This window comes from Pagrus pagrus, assembly GCF_965226575.1.
Source record: "Pagrus pagrus genome assembly, chromosome: 6".
Classification (NCBI taxonomy): Eukaryota; Metazoa; Chordata; class Actinopteri; order Spariformes; family Sparidae; genus Pagrus; species Pagrus pagrus.
The window spans coordinates 26,987,007-26,999,429 of record NC_140190.1 but is presented as its reverse complement, the minus strand read 5'-3'; the positions used below and the strand labels follow the sequence as shown (position 1 = coordinate 26,999,429).

General features: G+C 42.4%; 1 protein-coding gene across 1 annotated transcript; it reads right to left on the bottom strand.

Moving 5' to 3' along the window:
* Positions 1–8,818: 8,818 nt before the first annotated feature.
* Positions 8,819–12,233, bottom strand: ncbp2 (nuclear cap binding protein subunit 2). Its single transcript, XM_084354338.1, has 5 exons — positions 12,089–12,233; positions 11,582–11,668; positions 11,302–11,396; positions 10,972–11,110; positions 8,819–9,430 (listed from the first exon to the last, which is right to left on the bottom strand). Exons 1-5 carry the CDS (start codon positions 12,161–12,163, stop codon positions 9,332–9,334), a joined length of 495 nt encoding a protein of 164 aa, XP_084210464.1. The 5' UTR covers positions 12,164–12,233; the 3' UTR covers positions 8,819–9,331.
* Positions 12,234–12,423: the final 190 nt, after the last annotated feature.

Below are 12,423 nucleotides of genomic sequence, written 5' to 3'. Positions count from 1 at the left end.
CTCTGGTGGAAGTGGTTTCTTTTCATTTGTCACCTCCTGTGACCACAATGATTTGCCACCAGTGAGAATGCCAAATGCCTGAGAGTTGGACAAAAAGGGCATTTATTGTGGTAATCAGGTCGATTAAGTATAATTTAATATATATAATTTCTGAACATTTTATTAGTATCCCTGCCTGTTCTGACACATTTGTCGCTCTGTCGTCAGTGCTTGAGAAAAAGTTTGTTTTCACGTTTGTAACTTTGGTGAACTGCTCTGAACTAAGAACTACTGTATAAAATGATTTCCTCAGTTATAAGGAGAAAGGAGTGTGAGTGAAATTGAAGCTGCCTTGACATACTGCGCCATCCTCCCATTCCTCCGAGAGAGGAGAGAAAGCGAGAGGGGGAGCTCATGAAGCAGTAGTTACCTGCTCCTGGAATATTCAAGCCACTGTATACGTTCGATTTCCTCGGCTGCAGTCACCAGCACCACTGGGAGGAGGAAAGCAGATCAAACAGAGGCGGCAAATGGATCGTACTAAATTGAAACGGACTGAAAAATTCTCCTGTAATTATAGCTGTGTTCAATTAGCCGTAACATGATTGCTGAAGGGACCAGGTACTTTGTGGTTCGAGCAAGAGGAGCTCAAGCGTGGCGGTTGTTTCCGCACATAGATTACACTTAGAGCACCGCGTTTAAAGACACCTAGGTAGTCGAGTCGATTTTATTTACACAGAATCCCAAATCACAATCTGGTCAGTCCTTCAACCCTCGGTACAGATAAGGAAAAACTGCCTCAAAAAAGGCGGGGAGGAAAAGGAAGAGCAACAGCAGAGTGATCCCTCTGCCGGGATGGACAGGCGTGCAGTAGACATTGTGTGTGCAGGATAGATCAGCGAAAAATCACACAATAAACAGTATATTTAGGTTGCATACCACATGTTGAGAATACGGATCCAGGAGGCCATTCAGCAGCTTCAGGTAAAGCCAAAAAGGCAGGACCTGAACCCCACAATCTCCACTCAACCAGGGAGACCTGGAAGCAGGACAGGTCACACAACACTGAAGAGGCAGCAGACATGCAAATATATAGATATGGTGGAAGAGAGAGAGGCATGATAGCATGCTGACTGGGGAAAAAGGGAGAGTAGAGGCTGATAATCCTCTGGGAGTCGATGATCCAGATCCACAAATCAGAATGAAGCACCGACCACCAGGAGACAGAGTGTCCCGGACAGCCAGTGGACCAGCATGAAGGAATAAAATGGAGAAGGAGGAGAGAACTGCAGAGAGAGAAAGAGGTAGAAGAGAAACAGAAGAAGAAAGCTTGGCAGCTTGTGGGAAACAGAAGCAGAAGCAACAGAAGGTTAGGTATCAGAGGAAAAACACTGGGGTAGAAAATTCAAGCTTCGCGCTTGACAGAAAATCTGTCACGAGAAAACCTGAACACGCTTCAGAGGTACGAGAGTATTCAAATTTCACTCCTGTAAGTGTTTCACAGCGCTGACATTGATCGTTACTGAGTGAGCATGAGGAACACATGTATTGTGGGGCTGTTTGAGCACAGAGGACAAGGTGAAGCTCTCCAGAAAGCTGCGGGGTATTGAGAGTGTTGTGGAGCGTGATATTAGGGCCAGGACTTCCCACCAAGAGGTCTACGAGCCGTAACGACCTGCGAGCATCACCAGTCCAGCAGCTGTGACAGACAGGCTCTCTGAGCCGGAGCAGGACAGAGAAAAAGATGGTGAAGAATCTGTCCAAACAGACAGCAGCTCTGAAACAAGCCTTTTTATTATGAATTATCTTCATATATATGAAAAGCTATGGATTTATATTCTCTGGCTACACTCAAAGGCACTGAAGAAGAAGAAATTGCATCAGTCTCTCACACTGCAGGAGGTAGTTGTGCCTGTAGACATTTTCCTATGGACATAACAACTGTTGCAGTAACTGCGATTTGGTAAATGACCCTGTCAGTCACACTGCATGAACACAGTTTCTAAAACAGGCTCACAGGCTGGAAATGATTCCTCGTGACTAGTAAACTGGTTGTGATGTGTACAGATTGACAAAATAAAATGAATCCTCAACTGATCACCCAAAGACAGGCTTCATTGTCCTTAACGTCAGCAGCTCTGCTCTTTAGTACACCACAGCAATAACAGCTGGGTTGGTTCTCCAGGAAGGTATCACTTTAGTCCTCATCACAGGCCTTTTCATTAAAGTATAAATCTTAGCTTTGTCTTGCTTGTCCAAGTATAAACTATGCTAGTGTGAGTGTTACACCTCTTTCACACTGGACAGATGGACTGCATATGATCACTGATCTTGGTGGAAGAATGGTATTAGAGTGAGTCCGATTGTCTATATTGATCAGCAAACTTCTATTCTATTCTTCTATTCGTAACAGAGTACGCAGACAAAATGGTCGAGACATAGCAACAGTAACTAAGCAGGCCCTGCTGCCGTAGATGGACTACCTGGACCCCGACCTGCGAAAGGAAACAAATTCTGTGCATTTTTGACAATTAGTCATTTATAATAATGTCATTTCCCTGTAACCCTCAGTAATAACACAACTGCTTGCTGTTCACTTGCTCTTAATGCATTTAATGTCGCCCCCCCGGCTGTATTCCAGGAGTCAAATTAGGTTCTCTTCTCAGAAATGTAATTTATTTCCCTTCTCTGCACTCTCTCCTCTCCTGCTCGCCCTCCCATACGTGCTGTGCTCTCCACACAGCACCTGTCTGTTACAGCAGGTACTTTCTCTCATCTTAGTCAATCATCTGCTGACAGGCGGAGGGCTGACATACCGCACAAACCTCCCGAGAGACAGGCTGAGGGAAAACATGCTACAGGACCTTTGACCATTCAGAGGTTGCATGTTTCAAAGTTACTCGACAACCAAATAAAAGCTTGTTTCCCCTGTCCAGAGCTAGGAAGGTGTTTCTAGGATCAGAACTCTTTCTCTCTGCTCCCTGAAGTTGATTATATAGCGTTGACTTGAAGTTTTTGTCCATAATTTTCACCGACATAAAACTTGTGTTTTAATGTTCCCTACATCTCCCCTGCATGACGTATGGGACGACAGATGAAACAGATTAAATGAAACCACGGATGATGAAACTCTGTACAACAGTGTGGAAGGACAGGCTTTATAAGACACGGAGCTCCTACCTGTCAAATGCTTTCAGTGAGCCCTCTTCAGCCTTAATCACACAACACTGCTCAGTGGCTACTGATGATCGCATTTTGGCTGAATGTAAAGCACCTCATTTCCCACAAATACTTCCCCCATGGCCGCAAAATGTCAAGCTACCGTTTGCTAATTTAGCTTCTTTACGGGCTCGCTGCAGCTCTTCAGTGTAGATGAGTTTCCGAACTAGCCATCGCTGAGGAATGAATTACTCTGCTGTAATGAGATCCGCCTCAATAACAGGAAATCTGCATGTTTAGTCATTGGACTGTTTGAAATGCCAGCAGCTGATATTCTCTTAGAGGAAATAAAATACAGAGGAGTTGAATGTTTCTCCCGACACTGCAGAACAGTGATGGGAGCATTTGTCCGTCAGTGACCTCGGGTTGTGATGTGTAACGACCTTATGTCACTTTAGGTGCGGCCTCGGGTGATGTCAGCTGTGTCCGAGACTGCAAGTTTGAAGCGATGAGTATTTTCCGCATTTCCAAATTGAGTGGTGAAACCAAGCATCAACCTCCAGGGCAGAGCGGAAGTACCACATTTATATAACTCACAATTACATTAAGGTTTAAGTTACGCATAATTAGGAACCTCTCTGGCGTGTTTGTGGTGTTGATGCCTCAGTTCAGATATCAGACACATGATATATCTTTCTGTGCGGTTCATTTGAGTAAAAGACCAGAGTGGAGGGACAGAGGACGGAGTTCTGGATTAACAAGCGACTCAGAGTTTGTTTTTTAAACTTTTGCGAATAGAAACTGGATCTACCGTCACCGCCTGCTGTAGCGGAGGGCTTATATAACCAAGGACATTATATTAAATCTGGACTCAGCCTCAGAGGCAGAGCCCCATTCATTCCTATGAAAGCTGCTCGGAGGCGTTTCAGAGCCAACAAAGCTCAACTTCCTGGGATCTTCCGTGTTATGGGGCCAAGCCAGCTAACTGCTGGTTTAGCACCCGGCTAACTTCAATGGGGATAAAATAATTTAATCGTGTGGCTTTCCAGTTCATTCCATCCATTTTACTGGACCGAGTGGCTCAAATTGTGATAATGAAACAAGTCATTTTGGGATACATACTCCTCAAACTCAAGCTTGTTCTCTGTTCACCTCAGGGTGAAACATAACATACAATCTGGTGACAGCTAACTAAATTGTCTATACTGTGGCCAATAAGTAAAAGGCTTCAGGACACCCAAACCTAACAGCCGTTGTAGGTGTCATGAATCTTATTTGGAAACCATGGCCATGATGCTCCTCCAGCCTCCACTCTTCTGTGAAGGCTTTCCACAAGATGTTGCAGCTGGCTTCAGGGATTTGCTCCCATTCAGCCCCAGGAGCATTAGTGAGGTCGGCCACTGATGTTGGGCGATAAGGCCTGGCTCATAGCTGGTGTTCCACTTTATCCTAACAGTGCTGAATGGGGCTGAGGTCAAGGCTCTCTGCAGACCAGTCAAGTTCTTCCAAAATAAGCTCAGAAGATGTGGCCCTTTGCACCGCCACATCCTCGTGTTAAACATAAAATGAACTTCACAAAGTTGGAGGCAAATTATACTGTGACCCAGAACTGAGTAAAGAAGCCCCAGAGCAAATTTACATGAGAGTATGTGGACAGCAGGAGGAGGAGATTGAGATTGACATGAGTGAGTGCGTGCTGGTGTGTTAGTCTGTTTATCCATGAAGCACCCTTTATTACGACCATGTTGGGGGACATCGCCTCGCCAAAGGCTGCGTCGGGAGCTGTTACTCATTGAAATGGTGGATCGTTATCTGCATCATCTGTAAACAGCCAATGACAGGCTGCCTTAGTAATGAGTTTCTCAGTGAGACAAAGCAGGGATTTTAGTGTTTATTTCCATATTTCCAAAAAGACCTCTCATTAGCATACTGTCTCATTAATTCTGGCTCTGGCTCTGGCCCTGTCTAATTCTCACTTGACCCCACTTGAACTTGACTTTTTGAACCTGACTATGATAACAGCTAATGTTGTAAATCTGCAAGAGCCGTATAAAGTGGGGCACACTTGGGGCCTCAGTGTGCTGCATATCTTTTGCTGCAGAAGCATTGAAATGGATCAGTCGTGAGGCTCACACAGAATACACCTGATTTGGATATTCATATAGCTTTTATAGATCATGGGCAGGTTCTTTATAGTACTGAGGGCAGAATAAAACGTTTGAAACCTTTCAGCAGTTGACACCAAAGCTGATGATCGTGTCAACATTGTCTGTCTCAAAAGAGATTTGAATATGGATGTGGAAGAGAGACGGTGTAGCCTATAATGCTGCCTCCTATCACCTTTAAATCTCTACATCTTGTATGTTCTGTAGTGGTTCCCAGCCTTTCTGTCGGCAGGACCCCCACATCTCAGATGAGGTCAAGCATAGCATGAATGACTCCATCCATCCATTCTGAAAACCTGTCACTATGGGGATTTTTTAAGATAATGTTTAGTGTAACTAAAGCAGATATTTATTGCACTTTTGCTTTTTATTACAAATCAAGCGTAGCGTTAGTTCTGGCAGGCCACGACGTCAAGCTCTAAATCAGCATCAACAGCGTAGCTGTCAACACGGAGCAGATCAGCTGATGGTTCAGCTGACTCCCCGTGCCCGCTTCCTATTGGGAACTTGCATTCAGAGCGTGCTATTTAAACTGCTCTAGCCCGACCTCACTTGCTGCTTCCTCTGCTGGCTTTTTGCAACCCACCTCCACCCCAGCGCCTCCCGTCATCTGTTATGGTTCTACATTGTATCTTGTTGGTTGCTCTGCTCTGTCTGGGTTTCTTTGCTGCTGTGCTCCCTGCTTATGCCGTTCATGATGGCTCGTGAAGGGCAGGAAGGTGTGCTCTTCCTGCCTCAGGCTTTCCACGCAAGCGCGTGGAAGAGCAGGGGGTCCCAGAACAGTACCATACCGCCAAATGAAACGTGTGCAAGTAAATAAAGATTATTTTGACAAAGTGGTCCTGACTGAATTGATTTGTTTAGGTTAATTTTAGTTTGGGTTAGTATTAACTTATTATTTGAACTGTGAATTCGTCATTTAGCTAATTCTTTCCATTGTCCGCTAGCTAATTGAAATGCCTACTTTCATCTTGGTTCAACTATCCATTACTTTTAGCCAAACATTTCAACTGTCTATCTGTTACTGTTAAGCTAATGCATTCATCGCTTCTAGTTTACTATTGTAACCCCTTAACTTAACTTTATCCCTTAACTTTATGCACATTTTTTCATCATCTGTTACTTAGCTAATACTTTCAACTACTTTTTCATGTCTTTTAGCTAAATATTTTAACTGTGTATCTGTTACTTTTAACTAATGCGTTCAACTGTTACGTTGGCTAGCTATTTCAAGCTATCTGTTAGGCTACTTTTAGCTTTACTGGCGCAAATCTCCATTAAGACTACTTTTAGCCAATCATTTCAGCTGTTTCAATTTTCTAGCACTTACTTTTAATGTATTCAACTGTTTATTCAGTAGTTTTCACTTATTATTTTAACTGTGTATCTGTTACTTTTGACAAAATTTTTCAACTGTGGCGTTAGTTAGTCATTTCAACTGTTCAGGCTATCTGTTAGCTACACTGGTGCAATTATCCATTAGGCTACTCTTAGCCAATCATTCAGTCTGTTTATCCATCACTTTTTAGCTATTTTTCTTTCAACTGTTTAACCATTACTGTCAGCTAGCTATTTCAACTGATATCCATTACTTTTAGATAATTTATTGAACAGTTTCCCTCTTACTTTTAGTTAACCCTTTCTGCTGTTATACATTACTTTATCTATGTAAACAATTAAGGAGTTAGCCTACCTTTAGCTGTTTTAACCATCTTGACTTGCTATTTAATAATTAGCCTAGCTTTAATGCACAACGGCACCACATGGCTCAGGCCCGCAGCTAACTCAGATGTGTGGTGCTGTACTGGTAGCTTAGGTAAGATAATGATCAAATGATTTGCTATCCTGTTATAAAAAAATTAAGGATGTTACCCCATTTAGCCCTGCCAATTGCAGAGGTACCCCATGGAAATCCCCCAATTTGGGGCTGGGAGGCTGGGAGGGCTGGATGGTAGGGCTTTGTATTGAGGTATTGGGATAGGAAAAATGCAGTTGAGGCTCCTCTCTGATCACAGTGAGATCTGCCCACATGTGTATACTGCTGGTTCCCTGTCACATCTCTCTGTCCCTATTTATTCCACTCCACCTCCTCTTCTGCCATCTTGTGTTCATTTTCAAAATCTCCTTGAGAGGATGTGATTAAGAATTAAGTGTAATAGCTGATGGTGGAATTAGTGGTGGGGATATAATGCATGTCTGAAGCTAAGCTGAAGCCGATTTCAGCTGCTTAGTATTCTGCTCTGCTCCTCACTTCACTAATACAGCTCACCTTGAGATAAGAGAACAGCTGACTGCTCACACACTGCCAAGATACCACTTCTTTATTACTAGTGGAATGAGGATTGTCAAGGAACTGAGCCCCGAACTGCTCCGCAAAATGATCACCAGAAGAATTATAATTCTTTATAAAGTACAGGGCATTAAAAGGAGACATTGTCCACATGATGAACTTTGCAAGCTCTCAAAAGCTTTAACTGATACAAGGTTTCGACAAAATGACAGGTCCATCTACATGTAATATGCAATGATGTCTTAATGCTATTTACAGAGGAAATATACTGTGTGTGTAATGTATCTTAGCACAAAGACTGGGAATAGTTGGAAACTAGCTGTCCGAAGGTTAAAAAAAATACAGCTACCAGCACCTCCAAAGCTCACTAAATAGTGGATTAAATACGTTAAGTAAGTACCTTAATTCACGGCAGAACTGCTGTGCACGCCTGCAAATTCACCATATTGGCACTAACAGCTGCTCACAGAGAAAATAATGCAGAAAAGAAGAAGCAGTGGTCATTAATATGGGTGTGTTGGTCTAGGGGTCTTGCTTCAGGTGTGAGAGGTCTGGGGTTCAAATCCCAGAGGAGCCCTTTGTTTCACGGCATTTGAACCTGAACAGTTGCAGTATCATAAGACGCACTAATGGCCACTTATAGACCAAATATGCAACAACCACCATGTCAGCTTTGGAGGAGTGGTGTTCAAGTGTTCGGTGTGCATCTGTAGGTCATAGATTAGAGATACAGTATAACCGAACATGACCTCTTATGCACTTAACATTGACTCCTTGTTTGGCATATTGGCTAACCCACCGGCAGTGAATTGCTTAAACGCACACAGCGATACAGTATACGCATTCATTAAGAGAGTAAAGAGCCACACCTTTCCTGCAGATGTTTGTCAAAACCAGTACAGACCAGAAGTAGTGAGCACTAACTTAAATTCATCAAGTGGCCACAAACACAGCTCCAAATGAACGGTAACATTGCAGAGTCTACTGTGTGTAAACAAGACTGTCAACAAGGTCAAAATCTTGTTTCCACTGACACCCAAGAGGCCAAAATCTTGTAATGCAGGTTTACACGACTATATTACTTGTTTTTCATAAATACACACACAACTCAGAGGTGGTAAATATTTACAGAGTATTGTTCGAGCCCTATAAAGCCTGAGTTGAATGATCTCCATACAGAAGCATTAACAGACCTCATTATGATTCGGAAGAAAATACCACAAAAAAAAGTTGAAAAAATCTTTATTTAAAAAAAAGTATACACAATTTGGGACACAAAGTTTCATTCATGAGAATCAGTAAGATGATAACAGAAAGCTTCCTCTCTGTTAGCTCATCAGACTATTATTCTAACCTGACATGGAGACTCAGTAAGATCAGTTTATCTTGGTATTTTGTACATCATCACTACATGCAATCAGAGCCTTTCCAGCCTGGAGGGAAATTTATTGTACATCAATATGCAATGAAATCACTGAATATTACACATTAACTTTGGCCTGTGCGACCATGTAGACTGACAGGAGGTGTGGAAGAAGACAACCCTTCACAGAGAAATAAATACCAGCTGCTTATCTCTGGGGTCCAGCGGTCTGAGCAGACCTGCTGTAGAGTTTCATGGTAACACTGGGAAAAACAATCTGTAGTAGCATGTTGTAGCATTGTTGGAGATGAAACTGATCCAGGACCGACGGTGGGGCTCTGTGTAGTCCAGGCAGACTGCTGTGGTGGGTTCAGTCTAAAACGTATTACGGGCTTCTGTGGGTCGATGCTGCTGAGCCAGCTTACCGTAGCCCCCTCTGGCTGGGTCGTAGTCCTGCCTGTACTCGTCTCTCACCTACACAAGAGATGAAAAAACACAGCCGGGAGGCACATCTTTCATTATTTGACTGGAGAGGTCTAATCCTCAAGTTACATACTAATAAAGACAAACTTATTTCTTAGTCCAATATTTATGTTTCTTTATTTACACTCTCCCAGAAGGCTCAGCGAGTCCCAAAACAACAAAAATGATTATGTATGTTGCATTTGTTAGCAGGATAATATGCTTTCATTCTTCAAATGCCATGCTATAGTAATGCTGTCTCTTCAAAGGCCATGGTTAATCATGCATAATTCATTTGGAAGTTATATCACTTTCTAAATATCATGCCGATGTATTAAAATGTCATGATATGCAGTATTGATTTTTTTGAAAGGCATTTCAGTACATGTCATTTTTCAAATGCCATAGTGTGCAGTGCTTTATATCCAAAAATGCTGAACTGCAGAAAAGCTTGAAATGTTTTTTATGTGACCGATGGACAAAACTGGTAAGAGATAAAAATACTGTGACACAAGCAGCCGGAGGATGTTTGAGGTCAGCAGTGACTAATCACTCAGTAGTTACATGCTCCTTAACGCTGGTTCTTTGCCTGTATTTTAAGCAAACACTCCCAACTGTATATTTTATTTCTGTGACATGTCCAGCTTGCTCTTAGTAAAAGCTCAAGTTTAACTGATATTGATTTTAAAAACCTACACACTAAACATAAACCATCTCAATCCAGATCTCTTTCATTTTTATTCATTATTTTTTTGAGAATGGGACCAAGATAGCAAAAGCACAATATTTTACAGTTGCAATATTGATTTGTCCGTGCTCGTCCAAGCCGTCTCTGGAGTTTCTAAATGACCTCAAACCAAGTACTGTCTCGTCTCTGTATTGGCTCATATATACACTGACAGTAAGAGATCTGCATTGAGCCAACTTCTGGTAATATATCAGTACGGACGACTTGTGGTCTCTAGTCTAGAGGGCAAGCTGGGAGCTCCTTTCAAACATAGTTCATTTTAGCTCATCCTGATTTCATAGAGGGGGTGACTGTACCAGCTTGCTAAGATCCAGTCTAAATCTTATATTACTGGTTCCCAAAAAGGGTTCCCTAAGAACTGGCCATGGGTTCGGCAAGATTTGTTCATTTGAATTTTGCAACTTCATTTTTACAGGTTTAATATGAGATTAAAAACAGTGTGTTGCTTTTATATTTTTTGCTTCCAACTTTATTTACTTTTCTTTTACTTATTGCTGTTCCTTCTTATATGTCAGGCATACCACATCTATGCTTTTGTTGGCTTGTCAAAATACAGTTTTACAACAGATATCCATGGTGTTACTTTTCACTGAAAGTTTTGCCCCTCTGAGTTTTGTGTGGATGTAGGACAGCACAGGAGGGTACCTTAAAAAATAATAAAATTACTCTGAAGAGTGGCTTGGTGTTTTGAAAGTACCAGGAAAAAGAGAACCAGGGCTTTAAATTTACATTTTTACATAGAACACCTGGCAGCAGGACAATTACATGTCCAAACAAGAGCTGAACAAAGGGTCAGAATCATCACCTGTCCTCCAGATTTGCCGCGGCCGTACTGCCGCCCCTCCTTGAAGCCGGCGTCCCAGTCTGTCCTGATGATACGGTCGTCCAGCCGTGTGCCATTAATGAAGCGCATGGCATTTTCAGCGCCTAGACGTGTGTAGTATCTGGTACAGCAGGGGTTAAGGTCTGTCACAGAATCCTAAACTTGCTACTTGGTCACTTCATGCTACAGTGATAAAACGTGGTGGTTAGTAACCAGGTAGGTAACGTGTTGACTTTGCTTGATATCAAGGTGTACCGGCATCAGGTATTTTTAAGAAGCATTTCAATTTGGGTCTCATATTTAAAAGGATACTCTACGAAGCAGAATCCGCAGGCTGTCTTCTTGACTTTATCCAGACCAATGATGATGCGCTTGACATCTCCACCTTTAGAAAACAGCTCGTGCACCTGTTCAACAGTTACAAAAATAAAAGACACACAAGTGAGAATTGTGTGACTGCTGGAGTCACAAGACTTCTAGGACATTACATTAAAATCGTAGGCCATAAGAACATGGAAGCACAAGCAAAAAAATACCTGTGAAGAATATAATGAGAATGATTTGGTCTCCAAAACAATGAACGTGATCCTACCTGCTCCTCGGTGGTGTAGAAGGAGAGATTCCCAACATACAAAGTGTGGCTCTGCTTCAGCAGCTTCTCCTGTTCATAACGGTTTCCCTGAAAACACATGGACAATATAAGTAAGCTCCACTTTCAGGAGGCTGGGACACTGACCAGGGACACTGACCAGGGACACTGGTGTCTCTGCTGCTGAAGCTAACATTAGATGAGTTGATTTCATGATGGTAAATGGGAATCATCTTTCTTGTAGCTCCAGCCCAAAACCACAACACAGAATCAATAAAACCTCCAGCCAAAGTAATACATGAGATAACGATATCGCTTCTCCTTCAGAGAGCACTTATGAAAAGTTTTAAATCTGAGGTTACAAACAAATCAATGATCCATACAAAGCACGAGCAGCCCGCTCTGCTGTTTGCCAACCGTCACTCACTGTGAGCTAACTGTGCAAACCGTTTCACTGAAATAAACACCTTAGCTTCCTTAAATAGTCCTCAAGAATACGTCACCACTTACCTTAAAATGCTGGTCTCTGTATTGACTTATATCGATGTAAGAATCACTAGTCAGAGCGCTTAATTTAGCAGACATCGTGAAGAAGTCGCGGGTAGGCGGCCAGCAGCTAAACTGTTAGCATCGAGGAAAACAATGAAGCTACTTCCGGATCATGCGTCCGTGCTTTGAAGAAGTCCGGGTGGAAACATTTGATATCAACGTGTACATCAGCTGAGTGGCGCCCCCTCATGGTGTGGTTTTTTGATTTATTGATTTTGTTAGATTTTTTTTAATGCTTGTATTTATTGATGAACACAAGAAGATAATTTTTAGCCACCCGACTTTATTTAGATTAA

Coding starts and splice junctions, on each gene's coding strand:
- ncbp2 (XM_084354338.1), bottom strand. CDS start 12,163: ATGTCTGCTAAATTAAGCGCTCTGACTAGTGATTCTTACATCGATATA. Junction 11,669..12,088: donor ACAGAGACCAGCATTTTAAG/GTAAGTGGTGAC, acceptor ATGTGTTTTCAG/GGAAACCGTTATGAACAGGA. Junction 9,431..10,971: donor GCGGCAAATCTGGAGGACAG/GTGATGATTCTG, acceptor TCTCTTGTGTAG/GTGAGAGACGAGTACAGGCA.